At 47.4% G+C, this 27,388-nt stretch overlaps 1 protein-coding gene across 2 annotated transcripts; it reads left to right on the plus strand.

Moving 5' to 3' along the window:
• Positions 1–52: 52 nt before the first annotated feature.
• On the plus strand, positions 53–26,324 carry rbpjb (recombination signal binding protein for immunoglobulin kappa J region b). 2 transcript variants are annotated; one of them, XM_079295023.1, is made up of 11 exons: positions 53–138; positions 16,645–16,683; positions 20,568–20,663; positions 22,089–22,254; positions 22,422–22,596; positions 23,132–23,269; positions 23,572–23,684; positions 24,218–24,358; positions 24,475–24,630; positions 24,736–24,839; positions 25,529–26,324. In XM_079295023.1, exons 1-11 carry the CDS (start codon positions 119–121, stop codon positions 25,869–25,871), a joined length of 1,491 nt encoding a protein of 496 aa, XP_079151149.1. In that variant the 5' UTR covers positions 53–118; the 3' UTR covers positions 25,872–26,324. The 2 variants fall into 2 exon arrangements, with proteins under 2 accessions (XP_079151149.1, XP_079151148.1); XM_079295022.1 differs by having other exon boundaries at positions 24,475–24,839.
• The last annotated feature ends 1,064 nt before the right edge of the window (positions 26,325–27,388 follow it).

Raw genomic sequence — 27,388 nt, forward strand, 5'->3', positions numbered from 1 at the left:
CTCCGTCTCCCTAGTCTCTACACCTCCAGTCTGCTTCTGTTGTCTCGGCGGATTGTTGGGCGGTGGGAGAGAGAAAGGATATCGCGAGTATTGGAGTTTTGGTGAGAGTTTGTGGAAGATGGCGCCTGTTGTGACAGGGTGAGTCTGAGATTCGGGTCTGTCGGTTTGTGGGAGCGGAGTTGGAAGAGCGAATACAAGTTATTATAATACATATATTAATTGTAATCCCTGTGCTGTAGCCTGGTTGCACTGCGGTGTTTTGACCACTGACGTTTCTTTGTCTCAACGTGTGTTTCCGTGAGAGTGTTTTTTGTTATCGTTACTTGCCTGAGCTGACTGTTGCTGCAGTGTTTTGTGAGCTAGCCCCACAGCTAAGCGATACTTCACCCACGGTGGTCTTTTTTTTCTTCTTCCCCAGACAACGGCTAAGCTAGCAGGCTAGACAGCGAGCGAAACACAACCAGTGAAGCATGTTTAACATTTTTTTTTTTTTTTAACAAAATGTTTTATATGCAACGTCTCGTTCCCCTCCCGGTATTTTACAAATTCCTGGTCATGTTGTGTTGTTTTCGTAAACGTGCTCAACCCACAGCCGGGGCAGCACGCTTTACGAACCGGATTCATAGCTGTCCGATAATGGATGCTAGCTAGCATAGATATCTGACTGAAACACGTTGCAGGCTTTTGTGAGCCAGGCATCCCCCTTTAGGCTGTGTTTTTTTCATAATGTTGACTCTTTATTTGTGAGATAGTGTTCGCTTTTTTTGCGCGGGCGTGCTTTGCTGTGAATGTATAACTCAGAGCTACCGCAGTGAATAGCGGGTACTTTTACGACTTCAGCTCCGTGTAACGTGGACGTCAGTGCTGGGAAAACAGTATTTATTACTACTTTTAACTACGTTTTGCATCAAACCTTAACCATACACTGCAGAGCATCTAAGGACAAAATAGACCTACCACCCATGTGTGCGTAACCTCACATCACTGCAACATTATCCAAATATTTCACTTCGCCCGAGCATTTGATTTAATATCTTATTTATTATTTATAATGAAAGTGACGTTTTCTTCCCCAGACAACTTAAACTTATTTCCTTGCTGAGCTCTGAATATTAAGATAACTAGCTGTTGTCCAACATCATTTTATTAATTTTTTTGTCTTTGAGATTGTTAAAAAAAATCCAAATATAAAGGTTAATTATGCATGGTGCACCTTCAGTAATTACTACATGTGATAAGTGTGTCAGCCAAGGATTTTAATGAGATAATGGTCTTTGTTAACATTTAAAAATACATTTATTGAAGTGATAGTTGGAGAATATCAATGATGTATTCCCTCATAAAGCAGAGCAGTGCTGCATTGTGTTGTTACCCTTTGCATCATCTGTATTATTCAACATAATCACACTGTAGCCTGGACTCTGTGCTGTGTGTGTTTGAGCCGATTGTCTTCACCGCTTTTGGTCGGTCTGTGGCGTAAACCCCGATTAACATGATTTGCCTGCACATTAACGAGACACAAACCTAATTTATTAATTTTTCTCTACACTCTTGAGGCTGTAATCCCCACAGACAGCTCAGTGGGTGACAGACATTTGCTGTGCTTGTTGGAGGTGTGTGTATGTTGGAAGGAGGCGGGGGGTGGGGTTTAGCTGTGCATGTTCATTTGGGGCTTTCCAACTGATTTCAGTTGAGGGGGGGTGGGTGTAGGCAGAGGGAGGGAGGGAGCTAGAGGGCAGGCGGGTCAGGTCTGGGTGACTGGCCACCTGTCCAGATGATATCTGCAGATTCATGTGTGTTTGGCTGTGCATGGGAGGAAGATGCTGTGTGTGTGCTTGGGTGAGAGCTTTAACAGAAAATTAAAGTGCCATAAGGGCTCTTTTTTTTAGCCGTGTTCACATGAACGGTTGGAGGCATCACGAAGCCTGACCACAGCCCCGTGCGCTGGTTGATTGGTTCTGCCTTCGCACAGGGAGGGGCTCCACAGCCACAGGCTTGTTAATGGTATTATGACTCTGGTGTAACAGCGTTACAGAGAGGTTGTAGTTCTATGTTTCTGTCTTAAAAGTTACTGGTCATACTGGTTCTACTGTCTTTAAGTTGTAACTTTTCGTTTCTTGGAAATCTATTCATCTTCAAACGAAGAAAGATAGAAGATCATCGAGTTTGTGTCTGAATGCAATCAGACACTGTTTTTCATACTAGATGTGCACTAGATTGTGCAGGTGGCAATTACTTATTCAGTTGACATCAATTCACCATAAACATTGGCTTTTATGAAGCACTGTATTTTACTGCGTAGACCATTTCATTCAAAGTACAGCTCCTGTAATTGCCAAAGAGCTTTGTAGCATGGATTACAAAACACATGACCGCTATGACATACAAATCGACTGGATATTTCACATGTCAACCACTCGCTGTGAAGAGTTTGTTAGCTTCTTTGCAAAGAAGGGGGGCGGAGAATAGCTTGAATTTATGTTTGTTACAGTGGATTTTCATGCCGACGTCACAGTGGTCTTTGCTTAGGTTTCTTTGCAACATGTCTCTGCAGCGCGAGACACGCATCATGGCAGAGAGAACAAAAAAGATCGAACGCGTTGCTACGTTTCACTTGAGTGGATGCTGATATTATTAGTTGTCATTAATGTAATAAACCCCTCACAAGTAAGGGAGGTAACACCAGCAATTTATCAACACATTAGGCGACCAAGCAGAACATAAATGTGCAGAAATGCACCGTTATCTACTGTTCGTCGAGCAGCCGTTCATCCTCGTCCACTGCAGGTAACGTTAGCGAGTTTGCTAAGAATAAGAATAGAATCACAAAATCATCAATAAGGAACCGACCTGATAATCAATACCGATAGGAGTACTAGTATCGCTAAAATCCCAACGATAATCTGCACTGACTAAGCTCTCGATGACAACTCCTCTTGTGTGCTGTGCACGGGTTTACAGCAGCGCACAAATGTTCCTACCCCGGTACAGAACTCGGAACAATGTAGCTTGCAAAGTGGCAAAAACAACTGAAAAGGCGACAGTGTTGCTTGTGTAATTTTCCCCTCCTCTCTTCCAGAGAAACTGATTGTGATCGCTGAAAGAGCAGCACTGTTTCACCTGGGACGATAAAAAGCATGAATCACTTATTTCAACACCGCTCTGCCTTTGCCGTGGCCCCGAGGGACGGGATTCCATTTAGCTCACCCTCCCTTCCATCCCTCTGCCAAAAAAAAATAAAAAAACAGAACGATGGAGTCTTTCGTGCCAGAAGCCAAGCGTCTCTGTGCTGATGATGCTACCGAGCCTTTCTTTAAAAAAAAACCGCAAACCGAGCCTGCAGTTTGATCTCTGCGGCTGTGTTAACGGTGGTCAAGTGAGTGCATGTGGAAGAGAGCGTGTACCGAGCGAAAAAGTTGACGTGCATCCTTTGCCCCCCCCCCCCCCCCCCCGGGTCCTCTCCTCTTCCCTGCGTCCCTTTTCATGAAAGGAGAGGTTCAGAGAGAGCAGCAGATGTCGAAGCGCTGACCTTTACGGTGGCAAAGGCTCCGGCTGGAGTTAAAAGACATGTTTACCCCCCTCCTACACCCCCGAAGCAGCAGCATCCACCCACACCCCACCCGCTACCGTAGCTGCTGCACTGATGGATAGGTTAATATCGGAGATGACACAAGCCATCTGATCCCCGTGTCACCTCAGTATCCAGCAGCATCCAAAGCTGCCCTATATCCACCCAGAACTGTGAAAATCTTCAAAGTGTGTGTGTGTACAGAAGTCACAGGCAAATGTGCCACCGCCAGACATCTTTAGGGGGATTTATTCTCATGCGTACAGTAGCCTATTGTTTTGGAAGTTCATGCATATCCATTACTTCACATGATTGAAATATCCCCCCCGACGCCTATAGCTTCTCGTTCAGGGTTCAGATTTAACTTGTTTGCTGGAGCGACGATGGGCCTCTTAAAAGCACCACAAGCCCTGGTTGTCTCAATATCTTCTTTCGCTTGTGCCCCCCCCCCCCTCTCATCCAGCCCTCAATTCAGTCTGTTTGTGTCCGTCTGTCTCAGGGGAACGACCACAGGAGACACCCAGGGGGATAGCAATGCACATTTTTGCGTAATTTGCCTTGGGTCGCCGCCAGCTCGGCACTCTTTATTCTTCGTCCCTCGGCCACGTGCTTAAGTGTGCACAAGCCAGATGCACCATCAGAGTCTGTCCCTGTACTCACACCGCCCTCCTGCTGATTCATTGTAACTTCCTGGTGTAGGTAATGCATTTAGAGTGACCTTTTGAGGGGCTTGCCTTACCTAATTTCTCCCCAAGCCCCCCGGGGCCTGATAGGGGAGGGTGGATTTCTCACACAAAAGCCACAACGAGGGGGGGGGGGGGCATTTATTTACTTGTGCAAGACTTGGAATGCTCTAGTCTGAGCTCATACTTCTCTTTTGCTTCGCCGCGGACGGGACGGAACATTCTGATGTAAATCTGAAGCCAGTGTGGTTTTGAAAACAGCCCTGCCGTCATGTTTGATAGAGGCCCAAGTCCTCTCGGTGGTGTTGTTGGCAGCGCCGGCGCTGCTTCGGAGGAAGACAGCCGGAGAGCCAAGGCGAATGCGGCCGCGGCCGCTGGAAGCTCGTACCTATCCTCTGACTCTTGTTTTTTGGGGTTTTGTCTTCCTCTTCCAGGAGAACTTCCTCCGTTCCTTCGCTGTTTTGCAGCCGTTACAGCTTCGCCGAGGGAATCTCGGTTTTCTACTGTGTCAGCGGTTCTTGCTCCCGCTGTCCCTCCACATTCAGGACGTTTCATTCAGAAAACATGACCCCCCCCCCTCTCCCTCCCTCCTGTCTGACTCCTGTTTGCTTTCATTCGGCCTCAGTGAGCAAACTCCTGCCTACTTCCTATGTTGGGGGCAGCTGAAATCGAAAACAATATGAACTCTACTGACACTCGTGTGCTTGTCCTTCCCTCTTTGTTCTTCATTTCTTCCCTCCTCAGGGACGACAGAATCTGCAAGTTGTCTTTTATGCCTCTGATATACTGTACAAGACTCTGCTCTAAGCTTTTAGGAGAATTCACCAGAAAAGCTTCGAAGAGAAAAAAGCTTTTTATCTTCTTCTTCCACTGGTTCGAATCATTGCCGTGTTGCGCTCAGCTGGGGCGGTGAGGGCCCAGAAGCATTTGTTTCGAGGGTCTCGCTGCTGTCAGAACGTTCCGTCTGTTCTTCCATCCATTCAGAGGAAGGTAACAAAACATACACAGGATCTCCCGTGTTGGGAAAGCCCCTCACCATAGCCACCTCCCACGGCTTAAAGCAACCGCCACTGTCACCGTATTAGATATCAGATTCTGTCATATTTGGTGGTTTGCCTTATTTTTGAGCAAATCTTGCACCATTCATGCCCCAAAACAACGCACGCACAGATACATTCAGGGCACAGAAACGATTCATTTATCAAGCGTCGGGGAAATATTGAGGCAAAAGAACAAAGCGAGAGCGAGAGAGAAGGGTTTGGATTCCAGGAAAGGCACGCTCTTATCTCCAAATGTTTCTTTGCATTGTCTGCTTGTTTAACTAAGGCTCCGGAGAGTTGTGCCGGAGAATCCGCTTGGTGGCATTCCTGTGGCTGTTGACGTCCGGAGGGTTTTTTTTGGCCCTTTGCTCTGAATCGCAACCAAGTAATATAGACGCGTGTCATTCTGCAGAGCAGGCTATTGAATGTGGCTCAGGAAACAATGCTTTTTTTTTTTTCTTCTTCTCTTGAAGACAGGGTTGCTCATGTTGTGGTTGATCATCTTGCGCTTCGTGGCTGCAGTTTGACATTCTCCACCGCTGCCACCATGTTGGAAGCTGCTGCTGAAGTATGTACGCGAGGTTTCACATGAGCTCCTGGAAGGAAACAAACTCTTTTATATCTACTGGTTTGTCCTGATAAGTCACCGGCGAAGTCTCTCCGTTCATCGCCCGACTGGATTTATTAGAATTCAACCTCAAATATTCTAACCTCAAGCCCAACTCGCCCAAGTGTCTGGTAGACAAATGAACTCAATTTACCAGCTGACGTTTATAATTCACCACCCTGCATGAGAGTCTGACGTATCTCACTTTATTATATTTTAAAAACCGTGTGTGTGTGTGTGGTTAGGATCCAGGATCTTGTTAATGACCGAGTGGACTATTTTGGAAAAGATGGCATGTTTTTGAAGAGGAACAAGTAGCAGGAACAACAACCCCCTTCCTCATCAGGACAACAACACTGAAACCAGACAGCAGTCCTGAGCTGTCATTGCTAAACTGCACACACGCTCGCTCTCTCACACACACACACACACACACACACACACACACACACACACACACACACACACACACACAAGCATGCCGCTGTCTTTACATTTGGTTTGCTGAGGATCATCTCACAGCCTGTGGGCTAAAGGTCATCTCTCTCTCTCTCTCGCTCTCTCTCTCTCTCTCTCTCTCTCTCTCTCTCTCTGTCTCTCTGTCTCTGTCTCTGTCTCTGTCTCTCTCTGTCTCTCTCTCTCTGTCTCTCTCTGTCTCTCTCTGTCTCTCTCTGTCTCTCTCTGTCTCTCTCTGTCTCTCTCTCTCTGTCTCTCTCTGTCTCTCTCTCTCTGTCTCTCTCTCTCTCTCTCTCTCTCTCTGTCTCTGTCTCTGTCTCTCTCTCTCTCTCTCTGTCTCTCTCTCTCTCTCTCTGTCTGTCTCTCTGCCAGGGATTCTATTTTGTCTCTTGTTGCAGTGCAGTCGGTCCTTTCGGGTGGTTTTTGAGGCGAGGGCAAGGCGGCGGTTAGTTCGCCTCAGCTGATACACATCCAGAGAGACGGCGCTTAAAGTTGGACGGTCCTGGTTCACAATTAAAGCGTGCACACGGGGTCGAGGCAGTCACGTTTGTCAATTGGCAGAAAATGTATCGTCGGCTATTTTGACAATCGATTACTCATTTGTCTGGTCGCTGCTTATCCCTTCGTGAGGATTTGCTGCTTTTCTCTCCGTTGTATGTTATTGTAAACTGAATATGTTTGGCTTGTTTGGATGAACACGGTTTGTTAGAATTGGAGTTGGTTGTTGGTTGCAGCGTTGTTGCCTTTAGAGCTTTAGTATATTGTTTTAACCTCAGGCATTCAGTCTGTGATGCTTTAGCAAAGTTAACCCACCGGTTACATTGTGAAGTTAAGTTCCTACTTCATAAAACACAGAAAATATGTGCGTTCAGTGTTTCCACACGGATCATAACAATCAGAGAAGGGCTGCAACTGATAATCATTCTCCTTATCAGTTAATCCTACAATTATTCCTTGTTTAATTGATTGATTGATTTGTCTCTGAAAATGTGAACGTTGTCCATTACAGTGACCCGGGGGCTCGATCTTCAGAGGCTCATTTAGTTAGAAGTCAATCAAATATAAAAGGAGAAAACAGCCAAACCGTCACATTGGAGAAGCTGAGACCAGATAAAGAAACCAAGACAGTCCAATGAGGGTCAAATAGACTGTTTTGCAAACTAACCCTGCTGACATTTGGCATTGAAACGCATTTGGAACTGAATTTTGCTTCAATTCCCCGAAATCGTGCTCGGCCGATCTTTTCTTTGTGACGCAACACGGGCGAAAGAAAAACAGAACATCACTTACGGAGGAAAAGAAAGGAAGCATTCGCTGAGTTGTTTGCTGTTGTATTTTCTTTTCTTTGTAAATAAATGAATGAAAGCTTCTTTGTACTGAAGCTAAAGCAGTCGATCCGTGATTATCAACACAAACATCTTTTATTTCCTTAGCTTCTATATTTAACAAGCACCGCTACCTGCTCCCGTATTTACAAACTGTTCTGCACGAGAGCGGGAGCCACAGTAGTGTTGCTGCGGTAGATCTCGACCCCCCCCTCCCCTCCCTCCCTCCCTCCCTCCCTCCCTCCCTCCCTCCCCCCCTCTGGGTTCCCTCTCGTTCGAGCAGTGAGTCATCAGCTCAGCAGAGAGTGAGAAGGGGGGAGAAAGGGGAGTGAGACAGAGTGGTTCATTCAGGGTTCACGGCTCCCGCTCTCCTTTCTGACACTCCCCCCCCCCCCCCCCCCCCCAAGCACATGACCCGTCTCACCCCCCCAAACCCCAGTCGGTCTACGCGGGACTTTGGCTGCAGTCACACTTGTGTTTGCTTCAAACGGCCCACACGACTCGTGTCTTCTGCTTCCATCTTTTAACGGTCGGGGACGTTTTTCCACCAGGTACTGCGGTTTGACTACTCCTAAAACGAAATACTGTTGTGGTTAGATTAAAAAAAAGCAGTTTTTAAAAAAATAGGACATCAACAGAGGGTGGTCATAAGACCTCGCACATAAACCACCCTCACACTAGCGTCTCACTATCTCAGTGAAGGTACCTGAAGTGTTTCAGTTTCAACATTCACCACCCAGAGCTGGAGCGCTGTCAAACCTGCGTCATTTAACCTCGCGGTCCACAACAACATGTTCTCTATTGATTAAAAAGTTCAGCGATGGCTTCTTTGTAGATCCAGAAAATGTCAAAGTATCTCAATTTAGGACACATGTTGTCTGAGGACTGAATGGAGCCAGATGGCAGGCAGTACAGAGAAAGCAGAGTCAGGAGACTTCATTAAAGATAGAACAAGCATCAAGGGAGTGTGTGTGTCGAGGTGGCTCCCCGGCACACACTGTCAATTTCATAACTTTGTCTTCAGGACGTATTGTGTGTGTGTGTGTGTGCGTGCGTGCCTCTCTGCGCCGGATTCCATTACTCGTTAATGTGCGAGTGCGCGTTCGTCTAGATGCCGTATTGATTGTGTGCCGGGACCAAGACGAGGTTTAGAAAAGTCTAGTCCAGATGGAGCATTGATGTTGGAGAGTGCGGTGAAGAGGGAGAGAGATGGAGGGAAGGAAAATGTAGAGAGGGAGAGAGAGAGAGAGAACGAGGAGGCCTTTTCTTTGGCTTTTCTGCCTCTGTCATTAAGCTCTCCCATGTCAAAGACAGATGGAGCTGGTGCCCCGTGTGTGTTTGTGTGTGTGTGTTCACTTGCAAGTGCAGACTGATGTGACCCGCCCAACTACACACACACACACCATAGAGCCCTGCCCTTGATTCTGCCTCCAGCGGGGCGTCTCGGGGAAGCTACCAGACCTCTGCCATCTGCAGCCAGTCGGCCTGAAGGCTCGGACAGCTCATCAGCAGTCCGCTACCCGCCTCTCCGTTTCTGCTCATGCAACATTTAAACTTGATAAAAAATAAAAAGAAGATAATTTTCGTTTTTGCGATTCTGATCACACCGTCCTTCGTTCTCTTGCTTCATCTCGCACCTTCCCTCGTTGCAATCGTCGGGTCGGCAACCGGAGAGGAGCAATGTGAGGGAAGTGTAGAAAGTAAGGCAAACATGACTAATATTAACAACAATAATGAGTCATATAGCCACAATCAGGCAGCGAGCCTTTGATTCCCTTTCATGTGGACAGTATTCGTCCTACCCGTGCATTAAGAAGGTTCTCATTACTGTCATATAAAAAGTATGGCCTCCTTTTATTCTTTCTCAAACTACATAAATACTCCTCCCTCGACAAATCACTGCTTTAAAAAAGCCCCAAAATGATTATTCAGTAAGAAACTCAATCTGCACATTGGTCTTTTAACGGATCGCCCTCTTGTTTCCTCATCCTCCTCGCGGATAGTTGCGGGCGACATCTTTTTCTCAATGATTTAACGTGTGCGTAATAACCCTTTGCTGCAGGCCACACGCACACACACACACACACACACACACACACACACACACACACACAGCGCGGTACGGCATAGGAAGTGAGGCAAAAAAGTCAGATTACGCTCGGTGTGTTATAACTGTGTAACAGTGCGAGTGCTGGGGCTGTGACATCAGTATGCAGGTATTTTTTTTTCTTCTTTTCTTCAATAGACAGCCAGCGGGCTCGGATTTCTAAATTTTCTCTCACTTAGCCTCCTCCACACAAACGAGCTTGCTTGCCTGGTGAGACATGTTGTTATTTCCACCCCATTTTTCTCTTCTCTGTCCGGTCTTGACGTAGACAGGTAACTGCAACAAGGAGCACAGTGTCTCAATCTCAGCCTGTTCTTGTCTTTCGAACACTGCTGTTTGATTTATTTTTTTCTCAAAATAAAGCTCGCAGGCACGAGTTGGAGGCTTTTCTATAAAGCTCCATAACAGGTTTGCATGGCAACTCGGGCCCATGATGTCGCTCTGCATATTGTGTCTGGTTGATATCGATAAGCTTGTTGACGGGTGTCAGTTTAGGCTGTTTCCTCCCTCTCTCACTCGCTCGTCAACGCGAATGCCTCCTAACATTTAAAGGAATCCGCCATTGAAACAAAGTCACCTTGTTTTCACCTGTACGGTCGGAGCAGAGTTCATATATTTGGTGTCGTGGCGGCTGCGAGGGAGCGCCGTGTTGATAATGAGGTGTACGGCCACTCGGAGGAGTTGCGATATCTGCTATCAGCCCCTCAGGCGGGGAAACCAGACACCTTTTTATAGGCCTAATCCCTCTTCCCTTCCCTCCTCGCACTGCTGTTTGTGTGCAATGTCCCGGAGCCCTGTGTGTGTGTGTGTGTGTGTGTGTGTGTCAACTCCATATACACAGATAGTGTCTCATGTTCACACACAGGGCCTGTGTCAGAGTCGACCCACCCCGGTGTGTCGGTGGGACCGACGTCTGAAAGAACGGTTTAATTACCGACAAGTGCAGATTGAAGTCCCCCAAATCCAGCACATTTTATATTATGACATCTTATTGTTACAATATAAGTACATTTTAATCAAACTACAAAAAAATAAATGGCATTTCTGATGAATAGCTGTAAAATAATATTGATCTGAGTTTCTTCTAATGAGAAGAATCCCGTTTTATATTTAACTGAAAGTGCATTTTAACACCTAAACACGAGCATCAGCTCTGTCGGAGGGCAGACCCGCCTCTGTACGACAGTGTAATGTGTTTCAGGCCTCGTCCTCGTGCACACGCTGCCTGCCAGTTGACCTCAGAGGTCACGCCCTAACCCCCTTGAGCGCATGAGTGATGGCGTCTGCGGGTTAGTTTCTCCCCCCTGGGAAGCACCCGGCCTACAAAAGATAGATGTGTGTGTGTTTGGCTATCTGAAAATGAGGACGACAACACACGAAAGTGCTCGGCCAAAGGTGTCAACTGTTCTAATCACACCACCAGAGTTTAGCTTTTAACCGATGGAACGTATTTGTGTTCGGTAGAAGTCACGTATATGCTCGAGCAACACAGAAAAGCCCAGTCACTGCACATTTTGGTGTTGCACTGCCTCAATTCCTGTGAGGGGAACCAATAGTTTCCTGCGTAATGTCTCCCAGTTCCCACGAAGAGGAGGGTTTAGTAGAGTGTTTAGTGACGTCTACGGGGAGACGAGTCGGGGGATTTATGCTCCTCCGTCAGGTCGCTCCAGAGCTTTGCAGATTTATAGTTCTCGTAATATAGCTCAGACTGTAGGCTCTAGCATATTGCTTCTCAAAGCTGATATTGCCTCCTGACAATAATCCGGCCATATTGTTTTGCGCCTACTGCACAAGCGCCACCATTAAAAAAAAGTTTGCGGCGGCACTGAAAACTCAACTTTTGCTCTTTGATTCATCAGAGGTGTATGAACTACACGCCCGAGCAGCGGAGCAAAAAAAAAAAACTGTATTTGTGCACTTTGTGTTCAGAAGTCTGGTGCCGAGGACATGTCAGAGTGTGTGTGTATTTCGGTCTCTTCTGAGCCTTCGGGTGTGTGTGTGTGTGTGTGTGTGTGTGTGTGTTTGGACTGTCAGTCACAGCTGTCAAACACATCACCGTATGAGCGGCGGGGCCGGGGGTTCACACACTCCCAATCAACCCCCCGTGGCGTGTGCACGCGTTGACGTGCGTTAGCGTCGAGGGAGGTGGGTGGGTGGTCGGCGGCTCTATTCATAGCAACCGCCATCCTTCTCTGTCACCGATACACCTCGCGTGTCACGCCGCCTGTCAGAGAGCGATGAGAGGTGGAGCCCCTCGAGTTCTCCCTCCACGCTCCACGCAGACGTTCATTTTATTCCAACGCCGACATATCGGTGCGCTGCAGAGGTACTTGCATCGTGTATTTTAGCTGAAAGACACTTCCAGAAAGACATTAGAGGTACATCTAATTTAATGTTGGCTAGTTTGTCACATTTTTATTCTGGTGTTTTCTCGTAGCGCCGGTAGGTTTTGTGGCATTTCAGTCTGAAAGCAGAGTTGTGCTGCGAGATGGAGAAGTAACGGTCGCCGCATGAGGGTTTTGAAGTAAAAACTTTATCGACGTATCGCATATCTGGACAAAAAACAATGTTTCTTTGAGAAGGAGAATGTTTGTGAATCCTGATCACTGCGTGAGCTCTCCTCTGATTTCTAGATGACTGCGTATCTGCTCTGGTTCGGATTTGACAAACATATTTCTTCTTCTTCCTCTTAAGAGATGCTCGCCATGACTTAAGTGTTTGCGGTTGCGCATGTGTGTGTGCGTGTGTGTGTGCGCTCTGTGAAAGAGGCCTGAGGGAAGGTCTTGGTGTGGAGTTTCACCCTGTGTCTCGGAGTCTTATCTGCTGCTGGTTAGAGGTGTGGAGGTTTAATAAGTTACCACAGAAGTACGGTCTGTCACCCGCCGGCTGCTCTTGTGTTCAGACTTTTTGAGAAATTTAAAATGTCAATCGGACAGTCTGCATATTTGTGGACATCTGTGTGTTTACTCTAAAGCAGCCAAAATGAAAACAAGACATATTTTAGGGAGTAATTAGGCGAAATCTTTTCTTTTGTCGGTTCGTCTTTGTTTTCAGAGAACAGAAAATATAAAAGTGATACAAAACACAAAGAAGTCTTTGCAGCTTTGTGGGAAAAACTATCATCTGTATTATTGTTGTTTCACTTAAAACTCCAAAAACGTGACCCCACAATATGACTGTTGACTTGATTTTTTATTTACTTATTTGTTTATTTATTTGGGCTCTTTGTATAAAGGTACCGCGATACACACATCCACAATGGTCGCGTTGTGTCAGCCTCGGTCAGCCAACGGTGACCTCACTCTCACTTCCCGGTGGAAAGGCCAGAAGAGTCCGGACGTCCTGTTTCACATCTACTGTAACTGGAGCAACTGTTTTGTCCCGCTAACCAGTCCGCCGGCCTTGGCACACGTACCCATCAGTACGTGCCAGCCTAAGCTACCAGCAAGTTGGCTAAGCTGCTTAATGGGCCTATCGGGTTCCTAATAGGATAACGGCAAAGCAAAGAGACCTCATTAGGGGTTCAGAGAAGTACCGATGCTTTGTAAGATGATGGGGGAAGTGTCCGTCTGCATGCGAGCTGGTTGAGCTTCAACAAGGCTGCTGGAGTATGTTGGGCGACGTTTCCATTTGTTTTCGTCAGCAGATTGAATCCAGTGGAATCAGTGAGAGTAAGCAGGCGGTGAGGAGGAGGAAGGAAGGAAGGAAAGGAGAGTAGTGATAACTGATGGAGAGCAGACGAAGCTCCTCGTCTCTCCTCGCAGTGCTTCCCTTTCCCTCCGTTGACCTCCGGCCTGCCCTGAGGGTGTTTCTGTGTCTGTTCGAGGCAATAAACGTCACTTTTAGTTCTCACAGTCGGCCGCGCTTTGGTTTGCTGCAGCTCACGTCACAGGGCTTCTTCTGCAGAGGAGGAAAAAAAGGCTGAGAACACATGTTTGAGCGTGAGAGCACTTTGGCAGAGAGACGAAAAAAAACCGAGATTAGAATTGGTTATTTTGAGTCGGTTACATGTTGAATGACGGTCTGAGCTCTTGCCGCGCTTGAACTTTCTTCGACTTTGCCACCGCGTGCATGTGACTTCGGAGTCGAGCCGGCCTGTTGCAGATGCAACAGTCGGCGTCTTTTGCCTTTGCAACTCTACCGTCTGTGGTTTCCTGTGTTTGCTCCTCTTTTCTTGTTGGTGTTTTGTGTGAGCGAGTGTGTTCAAGTAAACTCAAGGAGGTGACACTAAACACCGTTTTTTTTTGGTTTCACAGAACTTGCAAACCTCAACATTTACGACCACCTTATTACACATCGCTTCTTCAGAGTAGACACACCGTTAATACACATTAAAGCATCACAAAACGCAACCATTGTGCATCCCTAACGGCTCTGTTGTGTTGGATGTTTCACAATGTTTAGAGTAAATGCAGCCGTGACCGTTTCATGTGCTCCCGTTCTTCCTCGGCTCTCCACAACACGCCATCTACTTCTTCTGGCCTCGCCTTTAATCTCACCCCAACACTTTTACCCGCAGTATCCTTCCCTTCTGTCGCTCCCTGTTTTGCAGGGGAGGGGGGGGGGGAGGTTTAGAGGGGAGGGAGAGGAGAGAGAGAGAGAGCCGTCTGGAATCCATTAGCCGGTCGAGGCGTCCGTGTTTCACTGTGGGAACCTTATTGATCGCCCTCCTTTCTAATTATTCCACCTCCGACTCCCTCCTTCTGGCTCTCGCACCAATCATGCTTTCGCTTTTCTCTCGCTTTTCTCTCCAGCCCTTCATCCCCATCTTTGCTGTTTTCTCTGTGCTATTTTCATCCCTGTATGTGCTTCTTCTTCTTCTCTCTTCACTTCAAGTGACACATTATCCTTATTATGTGTTTATTGATGACTCGTGAGATGTATTGACATACTTATCAGCAGCATGCAAAGGCTACCACATCCGACACAAGGAGAAAAATCTGACTCACTCTTGACTCTCGTGTCTTGTAGACACACACACACACACACACACCCTCTGTACAGTTACTTCCATGTGCCGCATACATGTCCGTGTAGCTCCTCTTTGTGCCATGAGCTGCGTGTTACTGGAAAGCCTTCACAGGCCGATGAGTCGATGAGTAACGAGGTTTTTAGGATCGATGCCTTTGTTGCAAACTTGTCCCTGAGCGGCGGTGCGTTGCTGCAACAATTAAGGCAGAGACAACATGAATAAAAACAAGTATTTTGCCGTCATTTGCAGTTTACTACAAAGCTTTGTGCACTAAAGGAACATTACAGTGGTGCTCAAGAATGTGTCGGCCATGAGGGAGTATTGTCACATATCTCCAATATTAATACACATGTAGATTATGCAAATGAGCATGCTTTTTTTACAGGGTTGGATTTCGAGCTGCGACAAGTACTCGATTTTGTCTGTTGATGGATTGGAACAATCACTTTTGTCATTTTTGACTCTCAAATGTGAGGATTTTACCTTTTTTTTTGTCACACACGATATTCCTCTGAATCTTTGGGATTTTTTTGGAGAAGACGTTTGATGATGTCACCTTGGTCTGTGCGCGATTGCTACAGTCATTTTCTACTTTAACGGATTGCTCAACAAATCAATCAACGATGCCGATGAGTGTTACTTGCGGCCCCATTTTTATTCAAATTCAAGAATTTGTTCTCGATTCTTGCTTTACTTTAAATGTAAAAATAGCAGAGCTAAGTGTGCATCTTTTTTATATTGAGAAAGTTAAACGCATGCTAAGTCTACATGTTCTGATATTATGATCATATTTGGCTTTTTCACATCTATATTTTTAATTCACCGCCCCTGATGTTTGATTCAGCAGCTGTACTTCAGACTACAGACGGCTCCTTCTTCATGCGTACTACATTCATGCTGCCGGCTGTTTAAATCTGTGTAAATATATAATGATGTGCGGCGTGACGTGCCAGTGCTCTGGGCTCTGCTTTTCCTGCCCCGTACCCTGCGACTGACTGTGTCACCTGTAACAGGTTGCACGCGTCATCCTCAGCGGTGCGATGTTGCAAGTCGACGGCCCGTTTCTTCTCTCTACACGTGGTTGGAAGTGGTTGCTACATGCGATCTATGACTGAGCGTTTCTAGCTGTGACTCAATCACAGTTTAAGTCAAAGTCAGCCGTCTTTGTAACGAGTGAAGGTATGTGATGCCGTCACGGAGACTTGCATACGACATCCAGGATCACGGGGAAAGTTTAAACATGCGAAACGAGCTGTAATGCATGCGTCATCCTCCCAAGTCTGACATTTACGTGACGTAGATACTGCCCCGTGACTTTCTTTAGCTGGTCTGGGGCCTCGTTGCAGCTTTTAAATACTGAGCAGAGAGTTGAGCTGTTTCCTGTTTCATGTGGGGTAGCTGTGCGGCGTGGGCAGGCCGCAGACTGATGGAGAAAACTGCTGAGTCGTGGGTTTCCAAAACGTCTTCTTGGGGCAGAGCTTACCATACGGTCAAACATTTAGGTCCTGTGTCTTAGGTCCCCCCCCCCCCACATCTATGACTTATTATTAAACCGAGATACGTGTGTGTCGTGACTCTGATCTCAAGCCGTCCACGCCTTTTTATTGTTTGCTTCCATGTGCCGACGGCCGTCTGGGACTTAAAAACAACAATAAGCATTTTGTGTTGACGCACAACATGTTTTTAAAAATGTTAGAATAAAGGTCGCTGTCTGTACGCCTGCTGACGCCGGACACGTCCTGTCACTCCACGCTCAAGGCCACACTGACAAGCGCGTGTGTGTGTGTATACGTGCACCGTTGTGTAATGCAGTGTTTACTCTGTGTGTGTGTTTGTGGTTGATAACCAGCCCACTCACGTTGTTTTCTCACTTTGTGTCTTTGCAGGAAGTTCGGGGAGCGCCCTCAGCCACTGCGCCTAACAAGGTGAGTGTGTGTGTGTGTGTGTTTGTACGTCTACCTGTGTGTACACTACGTGTCCTCACTCTACATGATTTAGATGTTTGAGAATTCTTCAAAAGCAGTTCGATGTTAGTGTTGTAATCAGAGTAGCACAGAACTAGGGTGTGGAAAGTTGTACTTCTTTACATCATCAGTGGAGGGTCATCGGTCAACAGATTGGATTCGTGCAACACACACAAGTTCATGTGCTTATTTTGGAAGGTGGTGCACATTAAGTTGGAGCTGCGTGTTGTTGCCACAATAACAACAGCAAACCAAACAGCAACTCCCCAAAGCAACAGCATCACGTGTTTTACTTTGTGTGATTCCGGCCCGATCGTCCGTAATTGCACAGCTGTTATCTGTTGACCTTTTGAAACGCATGTGTTAAACTGAACCCCGTGTTCTGAAAGACAACAAAGCCAGAAAAGCAATAATTCATCTTTTCAGTCAAACGCTTGGACTCTGTCTGCACCGCGTCCAGCGCAGCTTCTACTTACAGCGCGGCACGTTTCTGATTATCCCGCTCCTCTTATCTTTGTTCCAAGTCATTTGGATCAACGCACAATGTTGAGGCTTGCTTCTGGACGTGTGTGTGTACACCCCCCCCCCCCCCCCCCCCTCCCTCCCCTCTTCATTCATGTGCTGCCAGTCCGCTGGCTTCCACGGGCCCTTCCATTTGTCAGATGGTTCCGATGGCCAGATATACGACGGACACAAAACACTCTGTACTCTGTATCAGGGTGTCGGGTTCTTTGTGTTTCCCTCTTTGCATTTGGCTCGGTGTCCTTGTTGTCTGCATGTTCACTCGCACCCACTTCACGCAGCAGCCAACAACAGCCCCCGAGATTTTCCGCCGGGCAGCAGCGCAGACGGCTACAACAGCGCACCGTCCTGCTGGGGGCTTTTTAGGGCGGCTCAAGCTCGTGGGTCCTGCAGGGCCGCCTTGCCAGGAAGGCTACTCGACTGGAAATACAATACATGACACGCATACACTGGAAACGAGCGCACACACACACACACACACAGACACGTGCACAAATCTGCACACGAGCAGACACAACTCGTGAACATACAGGCTGGATAAGCTCTGTTCGGGGAGCCGCTCCTTAAAGGGCTTATTCCCCCAAACAACAGGGGAAGGGCCGGCTCTGCAGAATCCATGGCCTCGGATGGAAACGCTCAATAGTCCCCCCTTTTACTTCTCCACTCCTTTGTCGAAAAAAAAAAAAAAGGCCAAAATCCAGACGAAAATAAAACCCTGATGACCGGTAATTTGTGCCAGGCTATCGTTTGATCTGGAGTCTTGTGTTCTTGTGTACACTTGTGTTCTATAATAATTTCCTTCTTATTGAGATCTAATGGTTGACATCAAAATTTCCTTTCTCGCTCACCAAACGGCCGAATCTCTGCCAATAAGCTTCCACCGTGTTAAAATGATAAACTTTGTTTTCATCCCGTTAGGCAGCACACACTTTCAAACTATCACAGCTGAGATCTAGTACAAGATCCTGTTGTTTTTAGGCTCACAAGGGCCCTCCGGAGGTCAGACATCCAACAGTGAACAGGCCACTGGTCCGCAGTAGGTCAGCTCATAGGTTTAAAGGAGGCCGAGCCGCTCCAACGGGCTGATTGCTGACGTCTCAACCCAAGCCTGACACGCCACGGATGTGTGTAATCTACCCTTTGTGATTCACAGGGCCGCACGCCCATTCCAGGTCTGATCATCTTAATTGAGCTATTTCACAATGCGCGTGTGTGTGTGTGTGTGTGTGCGCGCGTGCGTGTTCACAGGGGGTCATGTGACGGCAGCGCGTCGCTGTGGACGCTGTGGCAGATGCACGGGACAGATGCCTGTCTGCTCTGCTGCATCTGTAGCCTGGCTTAGCCTAGCCCCCCCTCACACACACACACACACACACACTCGCACACACTCGCCCGACCCCCCGTAGTGCCGGCTGTTGAATATTTGTCTCTTCTTGTAAATCTGTCCGGCACATTTTTGTCTCACTTGTCATGTATTTCTAATTTCTCTTCTTTTTCTCGCGTTTGCTGAACACCCTTTAGCACATTTAACAGAAAAGGAAGCCGCCGCTTGGTGCTTGTTCACTCGTGTGCTGTGTTGACCCGCTTCCCTTTTAACCTACATGTCACATATTCGGCCTAAATAACTGTGCATGTGTCTTGTTAGTGAGGTCACTGTAACAAGTAAATTGGATTGCAGTGGCTGCTTTCTTTTTCCCGAGATGCATTGCTTCTTTGTAATTGCATGTTGGTGTTCTTTTTATGCAAATACCTGCGTTGTTGTCATGTTGTGTGTCTGCATAGGAAGTTGAGCGCTGGTCACCGTCGCTCTCGCTTCTTCTTCCCATCTTCGGCTCTCAGGAAGAGACCAAATCTCCATCTTGCTCGCTTACTGTCGCTTCGTCTCATAAAATGTCGTTGCCTGAAATGATATAATTTATTTGTCATTTGAATGCTTTCACAGCGCATACCAGCAGGACGTGGGAGTAAACGGGATGGATGGGTTTGCGTGTAGAGCTGATTTTAGTTTTTGTTGTTGATGAATCTGTTGCTTATTGTCTGGATTGGTTTATGTCACTTAATGTAAACACGAGGAAAAGCCAGATACCTTTTTAATCAAACCTGGACTTTTGAAAGGGCTCCAGTTCTGTGCACCTTTTTTCTTTTCTTTTTCTTCTCCCGGCTTGATTTAGGAAAATAGAATAATTTCCTCCATGTGGTGTGTAAACGGTATCAGACTGCATCGGATCAGTTAAAAACGGCCTCGAGTGATTGGAATTCTAGGATTGTACCTCCATCATTTTCAGTTGCTGGCAATCCGCGATTTAGAAAACACTGAAATAACAACAGAGCAAAACAACCAAACAAATTGTTCTGCTGCGAGACTCAAATTGCAGCTCCGACACCGAAAGATAATTGTCTCATCACACGGTGAGGTGAGAGACAGAAACGCTTCCCCGTCCATTATGGAAAGGATAAAACCAAAATGCCTCCTCTGCACCCGCCTCCTCTGCACCCCTCCTCCCCCCCCCCCTGTGAGGGCCCCCCTTTTGCTTTCAACAACAAAAGTCTCGTCTAACCCGAGCGTGCGGCCCACTGTTGCATGTTGCAGAGTGGAAAGCTGTGTGTCTGAGTGGCGTGTCCGGTGTCACTGACATCTGTGTGTGTGTGTGCGCTGATGCCGGGCCGGGCTGTGTTGATGTCCGTGCGTTGTGTGTGTGTGTGTGTGTGTGTGTGTGTGTGTGATGCGTCTTAATCGTGCATCCAAGCCTGACCTTTGACCTCTTGCTTTTCAGCAACAGCATGAGCTCTACTGGTCTCCCAAATATCACAACGAGTCCCCGGGCTCCTCACTGTCCCCCTGAGCTGGTCATACGCCCCCCCCCCCCCCCCCCTCCCCCTCAAACAGACCCAGCTGGGGGAGAACATAGCATTTCTTTTGGCGAGCAGACTGTGCCGGCTGTGAGGCTTTCCAGAGGTCGTTGCGAGTGTACTGAATGTGTGCACAATGTGTGTTTCTGTATGTTCTATTACACAGTTCACACGCTTAGTCTCTCTCTCTCTCTGTCTCTGTCTCTCTCTCTCTCTGTCTCTCTGTCTCTTTCTCTGTCTCTCTCTGTCTCGCTCTCTCTCTGTCTCTGTCTCTCTGTCTCTGTCTCTCTCTGTCTCTCTCTCTCTGTCTCTGTCTCTCTCTCTCTGTCTCTCTCTCTCTCTCTGTCTCTCTCTGTCTCTCTCTGTCTCTCTGTCTCTCTCTCTCTGTCTCTGTCTCTCTCTGTCTCTGTCTCTCTGTCTCTGTCTCTCTCTCTCTCTGTCTCTCTCTCTCTCTCTCTGTCTCTCTGTTGCAGAGAAGCGATGAGGAATTACCTGAAGGAGCGAGGTGACCAAACTGTCATGATCCTGCACGCAAAAGTTGCACAGAAATCCTACGGCAATGAGAAAAGGTGAGTGAAACATAAAGAGCAGCTCCCAGCTGAATAAGAATCTATAGCCAGCAGCCAAACAAGGGGAGATAAAAAGGATTCAAGGGCATGAGCATACAGGTCTCAGAGGCTCACAGAGCAACATTAAGTGTTGCTGTCTTTGCATGCTGTCCATGCAAGCGCAGCCTCCTCCCGCTTCTCCCGCTCATTATGCAGCTCTCTTCAGCGCTCCATCCTCCGCCCGCTTCCTTGGCCCGAGCTGCAGCGCCGCTTGCGATTTCATCAGGCCTCTCTTTTGGCAAATCGGGCCGAGAGAGTTGCTCAATGACGATAAAGGACTCGGTTAAAAAAACCACAGCGTCTGCAACCAATAGACTGTCCAGCTGTCACAAGAAAAAGAGTCCGAATGAGTGTGCTTGGCCGAAGGATTTCTGCTGTATCACAGTCAGAACCACTAGATCCACCTCACACACACACACACACACACACACAGGTTTATCTGTGTGAATATCAGTGTTTCAACATCCTTTGGCCTGCAGAAACCGCCATGATGCTCAGGTCGTGTGCGTCTGTCTCGCACCGCTGATTACATCTGCATGTAACGTAACCGGGGAGCCCGACAAAGTGGGTTGCGTGGAGAACGCAAATGTGCTGTCTGTCTGTCTGTCTGCGCTTTTTATAGGAGGTGAAAGTAGACAAACACCCACAGAGACAGGCGGCGGTGTTGCGAAACAGGTCGCTTTCCAGTTCCACACTGACGCACACAAGCTTTTATTTAGAAGTACGGCCGGTTCGGTCATGAGTTGATTTTCACATTTTGATAAGGCTAAAGTTGACGTTTTTTTTTCTTCTTGATGGAGTTCTGTAGGAGCAAAGGAAAAACATGACATCCTGAAATGGAGAATGTATTTTGAGAGATGGGTTTCATGCGGCGCTGCTCATGTCAACATCTGCTAAATGAGACCGGACAGTTGAAGGAAAGAGTGCTTCGTTCGATTGTGCACAAACAGTATGTTGGTAAAAGGAGGTTACTGACTGTCTCGATGGCGCGTAGCGCAGGTCTGCCCTCTGCTGGTGGAACGGAAGAGATGCACGTTGTATTTTCTCAGTTGTTGACATCCAGACCAGACTGGAAATGTACTTTACATGTTTGACTTTTTTTCCGGACAAATAATGTAGAAGTTAGTCTTAAAGCCACAGAGGTTTCCGAGCACGTTTGCCAGTCATGCAGATGTCTTTGTCATCTTGTCAAAACATACTTATATCTACAAAAACAAACTGAAATATTAGTTTCAGGGGGAAAATTATAAATATTTTGACCTGCAGAGCTGAACACTGAAGCGGTTTTACGTCGGCAGATGCTGAAGTGAATATCAATGAAGGACAGAACAGATGTTCCAGTGATGTCGGTCCAAATATTGATAGTTCTGTGTTCCATGTGTTCAGGTTCTTCTGCCCTCCTCCCTGCGTGTACCTGATGGGCAGCGGCTGGAAGAAAAAGAAGGAGCAGATGGAGCGGGACGGCTGCTCCGAGCAGGAGTCGCAGCCCTGCGCCTTCATCGGCATCGGCAACAGCGACCAAGAAATGCAACAGCTTAATTTAGAGGGAAAGGTACTGCACACACACACACACACACACACACACACACACACACACACACACACACACACACACACACACACACACACACACACACACACACATACATATATATACATATATATTCTAAATCCTGTCCTTATTCTGCCCCCCCCCTCTCCACCACCGTGTCCACCCAGAACTATTGCACAGCCAAAACCTTGTACATATCCGACTCCGACAAGAGAAAGCACTTCATGTTGTCCGTCAAGATGTTCTACGGCAACAGCGCTGACATCGGTGTCTTCCTCAGCAAGAGGATCAAAGTCATCTCCAAGCCCTCCAAAAAGAAGCAGTCGCTCAAAAACGCCGACTGTGAGTTTTGTGCTTCCCCGCGTCCGGCACGTTTTTTTTTCGTCTAGTTTATTTATGCCGGGGACGCTGACGCGTTCTGACGTTCGCTTGTCAAAAGCGCGTGCGTGTGTGTGTGTGTGTAGGTGTGTGTGTGTGTGTGTGTGTAAAAATGTGGCCTACATCTTTACTTTTTGGGTATATATCATTTAATTAAAATCTATGTTCATTAAGATAGATTTATTTAATTTAAATCTTGTTTTATTACTCTGTTTTATTACATTTACATTGTCAATTTGAATTAATTAATTAATTCTTATTCTTGATAAGAATAGTGCTATGATGTTATATTTCCAACCACTAGAGGGCAGCGTAGCCTCACCTGAGTGTCCAGTAACCCAGTTATGTCACATGTAGCACACATGTAGCACACATGTAGCGTACACATCACTGAGATTAACACACCGTCAACACAGCTGTAAGCAACGTGTTTGGCTCGGTATGTAACCTGTCTGTGTCTCGTGTGTGTGTGTCTTCTCCTTCGTGTTTTTTTTCCCAGTGTGCATTGCGTCAGGGACCAAGGTGGCACTGTTCAACCGGCTTCGGTCCCAAACGGTCAGCACGCGCTATCTACACGTGGAGGGCGGCAACTTCCACGCCAGCTCCCAGCAGTGGGGCGCCTTCTACATCCACCTGCGTGAGTCTCAGTCAGCCCGAGGGTTTACACAAGCACCAATGAAAGGCTTCCAATCACACGGAGGGCTCTGCACGAGTAGAGTCAGGAATGTGGTTTGACAGCTCGTCACTGTTGTCTTCTCTCTCTCTGCTCATTGTATATGTAACCCACGCTGTATTACAGCGATCACACGGCTCATCCATCGCGGACAAAGAACGGGAGAGATTGAGCGACTGTGGGTTTGAGTGAAATGTTGAGGCTTGTGGGCTCTTCGCTGCAGCACTGACTTCTTCTTCTTCTTCTTCCTGTTGTGCGTTTCCTAGTGGACGACGAGGAGTCAGAAGGAGAAGAGTTCACTGTGAGAGACGGTTACATCCACTACGGCCAGACAGTCAAGCTGGTTTGCTCCGTCACGGGCATGGCGCTGCCCAGACTGGTAAACAGAAAACACGTCCTTTGAGATTAGAAAGACCAGAAGTAGAAACCTGGAAGTTGATTCGTTACAGCATCAGCTCAGAGAATAAAACAAAAGAAAATAACACAAAAAACACTGCAAACTATTTAAAGACATATTTGATAAAGATTAATCAAACTAGATTCATGTTCGTGACTGAACTTTAGAGGTGTCGGCCGGTGGACAGGCTAGCTGTTTCCCCCTGTTTCCAGTCTTTATGCTAAGCTAACGATGAGAGTGTTGTCATCGATCTTCATCGTGTCTAACGCTTGGCAAGAAAACATTCAAACGTGTTTCCCAAAATGTCGCAATTGTGATTGACATGAAGATAAAAGCATATAGAATATAGTTCGTTTCATGTTCTTTTACAGTTTTTAGTGATTTCAAAAGGCACCTACTGAGCTGTCTTATTGACTTCCCTCTGTCCATCAAGCTCTCCTGCTTACCTTCGTCTTATCCTGTCTCTCCATCCTCCCGTCCATCTCCCGCTCGTCTAATCCCCCCCCCCCCGTCAGATCATCCGTAAAGTGGACAAGCAGACGGCGCTGCTGGACGCCGACGACCCCGTCTCCCAGCTCCACAAGTGTGCCTTCTACCTGAAGGACACGGAACGCATGTACCTGTGCCTTTCCCAAGAAAGGATCATCCAGTTTCAAGTCAGTGTCTCATGATTGTTTTAGCATTCTTAAAAAAAAAACGCGATCTCTGAGCTGCTTGTCTCTGCACCGGGGATATGCATTGAAGGCCCTGACTCCTCCCCTTCTACTGCTAGGCCACTCCATGCCCAAAGGAACCAAGCAAGGAGATGATCAACGACGGCGCCTCCTGGACAATCATCAGCACGGACAAGGCTGAATACACCTTCTACGAGGGCATGGGCCCCGTCCACTCGCCCGTCACCCCCGTGCCTGTGGTGGAGAGCTTACAGGTAGACACAGAAGCCCCGTGGTGCTCTCGTAGCCCCCCCCCCCCCCCGAACATAAACCTGGTCCCGGTGTCAGAACAGTCCTCTTCATATCTCCTTTGTCTGCAGCTAAACGGTGGAGGCGATGTCGCCATGCTGGAGCTGACGGGACAGAACTTCACTCCAAATCTGCGGGTCTGGTTCGGAGACGTTGAGGCTGAGACCATGTACAGGTGTGTCTTCACTTGTGTTTAATTTGACTGATTCTCTGTAAGGTGTTTCCCCCCCGTGCCTCTTACTTTTTTTAAATGTAACTCATGATGGACTCCTTCCTTTTTCTCGGCCAAAATGAGACCCGTTAGCTGGAGTTTCTCTTTTCCCCTCATTAGCATACGAATGGTCTATTACGACTGATTTAAGGATTTATTAGGGATCATGCAGTCGCAGAAAAATGACGGGCTTTAAGTTCAATGCCTATAATGGAGATATGAATAAGTTAGTAATGTAATTTGAATTCATGAAAGCTTTCAAAAAGGCTCTCTGTCAGACCCTCTGAATGCCTAATGGCCTCAGCGCTATAACTCAAGTTGGACAACGCTGCTTCTTCAAACCCGGCCAGTGCTTATTTGGCTTCGAGTGAGCCAAAGCACTGCAGTGTTACACCTTTGTACAAAGCCATTCCCTTTGCGTTCCCTCTTGAGTTTTACAGATATATTTTAGACGTGTGTTTATCAGTACCACCCACTGAGCAGTATAACCGCTGTCAGCGAAAAACAGTGGGACCTCCCTGACTGCTACAGACCTCTGAGATGTTAATGAGGCTTCAGTTATTTTGGGCTTGGGGCTAAAATACTGACACAGATTAAGGCTCATGTGACGACTCTCACGTCTCTCTCCCCCCCCCCCCCTCCGAACCCCTCAGGTGTGCGGAGAGCATGCTGTGCGTGGTGCCCGACATCTCGGCCTTCCGCGAGGGCTGGCGCTGGGTGCGGCAGCCCGTCCAGGTGCCCGTCACGCTGGTCCGGAACGACGGCATCATCTACTCCACCACGCTGACCTTCACCTACACGCCGGAGCCGGGGCCGCGGCCGCACTGCAGCGCCGCCGGGGCCATCCTGCGGGCCGGAAGCTCCACTCTGCTCAGCAGCAACAACAGCAGCAGCGGCAGCCAGGAGGCCGGCCCCGGCGTCTATGGCCCCAACAGCACCTCCAACGCCGGAGTCACGTCCTCGTCCTCCGCCGCCGCCGCCGCCGTGGTCTCCTAACGCACACAGGGGGCCACTCGCTACTATATGCCTTGAGAGCAAAGTACCACAAGGTGTATATGAACTGACTACGGGGGGAAGTAACAAACAAAGACTCACTCGAAAGTGCTGCGTGTTCATTTTGGATACAAAGAAGCTGAAATTTTGGCGGGAGAGAAAAGGAGCAAACGGGGGGGATCCAATGGGAGGAGTGACATCACAGCGCTGTCAGCCAATGGGAATCCTTGACCCCCCCCAACCTTCTCCTGTGGTTACTTTAGGGACCTGGTGTGTGGAATGAGTGACATTCCTGCAGGCTCGGAGCTACAGCACCTTTTCTGCGGCTGTGAGAATGGAAACCACAACAACAATACATCCACCGTGTACAAAAAAACAAAACAAAAATCTCTTGAAAGGAACGTATGTTTTTTGCGCCACCCCTCGTCCTCCTCCTCCTCCTCCTCCTCCCGACCTCCTCCCACCACTTGTTTTATAATTATTCCTTTTTTTTTCTTTGCATTGATTTGTGGTTTCCTGAAGGGGGGGGGGGGGCTGGATGTATTGTTGTTGGAGGGACAAAGGATGCAGAGGGACACACATAAAACGTGACGATAACACATCGTTTTTATGGACCAAGGATCTTGTATAAGCTTTAGTAAAGGTACATTTTTCTCCATACCTTTTTTTGTATTGAACATATAGTACACTTTTGTTACCAAATAGTTTCTATTCTTCCTCTGAGCTTTGGGTTTTCTTTTTCCCCCCTTTTCGAGGTCCAAAATCCCAACCTGTATGTTGTTGCGACCTGACGACAAAACGCCTGTTTTTCAGTCTTTGGATTGAACCTTTTTTTTGATACTCTTGCTTCTTTGTTTTGTGTTTTTAATCGGGGGGGGGGGGAACCTCAGAGGGCCTATGTTTTATCATTGGTTTTTAATGAAGTCTTTAAAAAGAAAAGCTTTAAGCAACGCCTCTGCCTTGCCTGCAATACTCTATGTGCGCTATTCTTCTTTTGGAAAGTATACACATCAGTACATCTCGCATGGAGCCACAGCAACATTTTGCAGAATACGTGAAAAGAAACAAAAAAACTTCCACGGTTTACGAAAAGCAAGTCTGTTTTTTTTCAAACTAACGTAACAAAGCGTAGTCATTGACTTCAAGAGGATAGCCTTAGTACTGTATATTCTTACCGTGTACACAGTCGCTCACATATCTAATATCCTGTATCTGTTGCTCTGCTGGTCACTGTTGGCGTATCATGATGTAGAGCTGCACCTAAGCGAGGGGTCTTCCGGTGTGCTGGTGGCATTTTTAACTCCAGCGGGGTTTCCCCAAACGAAAAAAGAAGAGAATTTTGATGTGGCCTTACCGATAACTTCAATTACAAAAAACAAACAAGTACTTCACCTTACGTATATATCTGCTGTTTACTCACCTCGGAAGAACCAAGCTACCGCCTCGCTTCTCGTCACAGGAACCACCTCGTCATGCAAACGGCAGCCTTTCCGAAGGATCTCTCGGCCTTCGTCTTCCTT

This window comes from Melanostigma gelatinosum (genome assembly GCF_949748355.1).
Source record: "Melanostigma gelatinosum genome assembly, chromosome: 23".
Taxonomy (NCBI): domain Eukaryota; kingdom Metazoa; phylum Chordata; class Actinopteri; order Perciformes; family Zoarcidae; genus Melanostigma; species Melanostigma gelatinosum.

Bases quoted from the DNA above. Each gene is read 5' to 3' on its own strand.
- rbpjb (XM_079295022.1), top strand. From the start codon at position 119: ATGGCGCCTGTTGTGACAGG. The intron at 139-16,644 runs GTGAGTCTGAGA...GTGTCTTTGCAG, and splicing joins ATGGCGCCTGTTGTGACAGG to GAAGTTCGGGGAGCGCCCTC. The intron at 23,685-24,217 runs GTAAACAGAAAA...CCCCCCCGTCAG, and splicing joins GCATGGCGCTGCCCAGACTG to ATCATCCGTAAAGTGGACAA.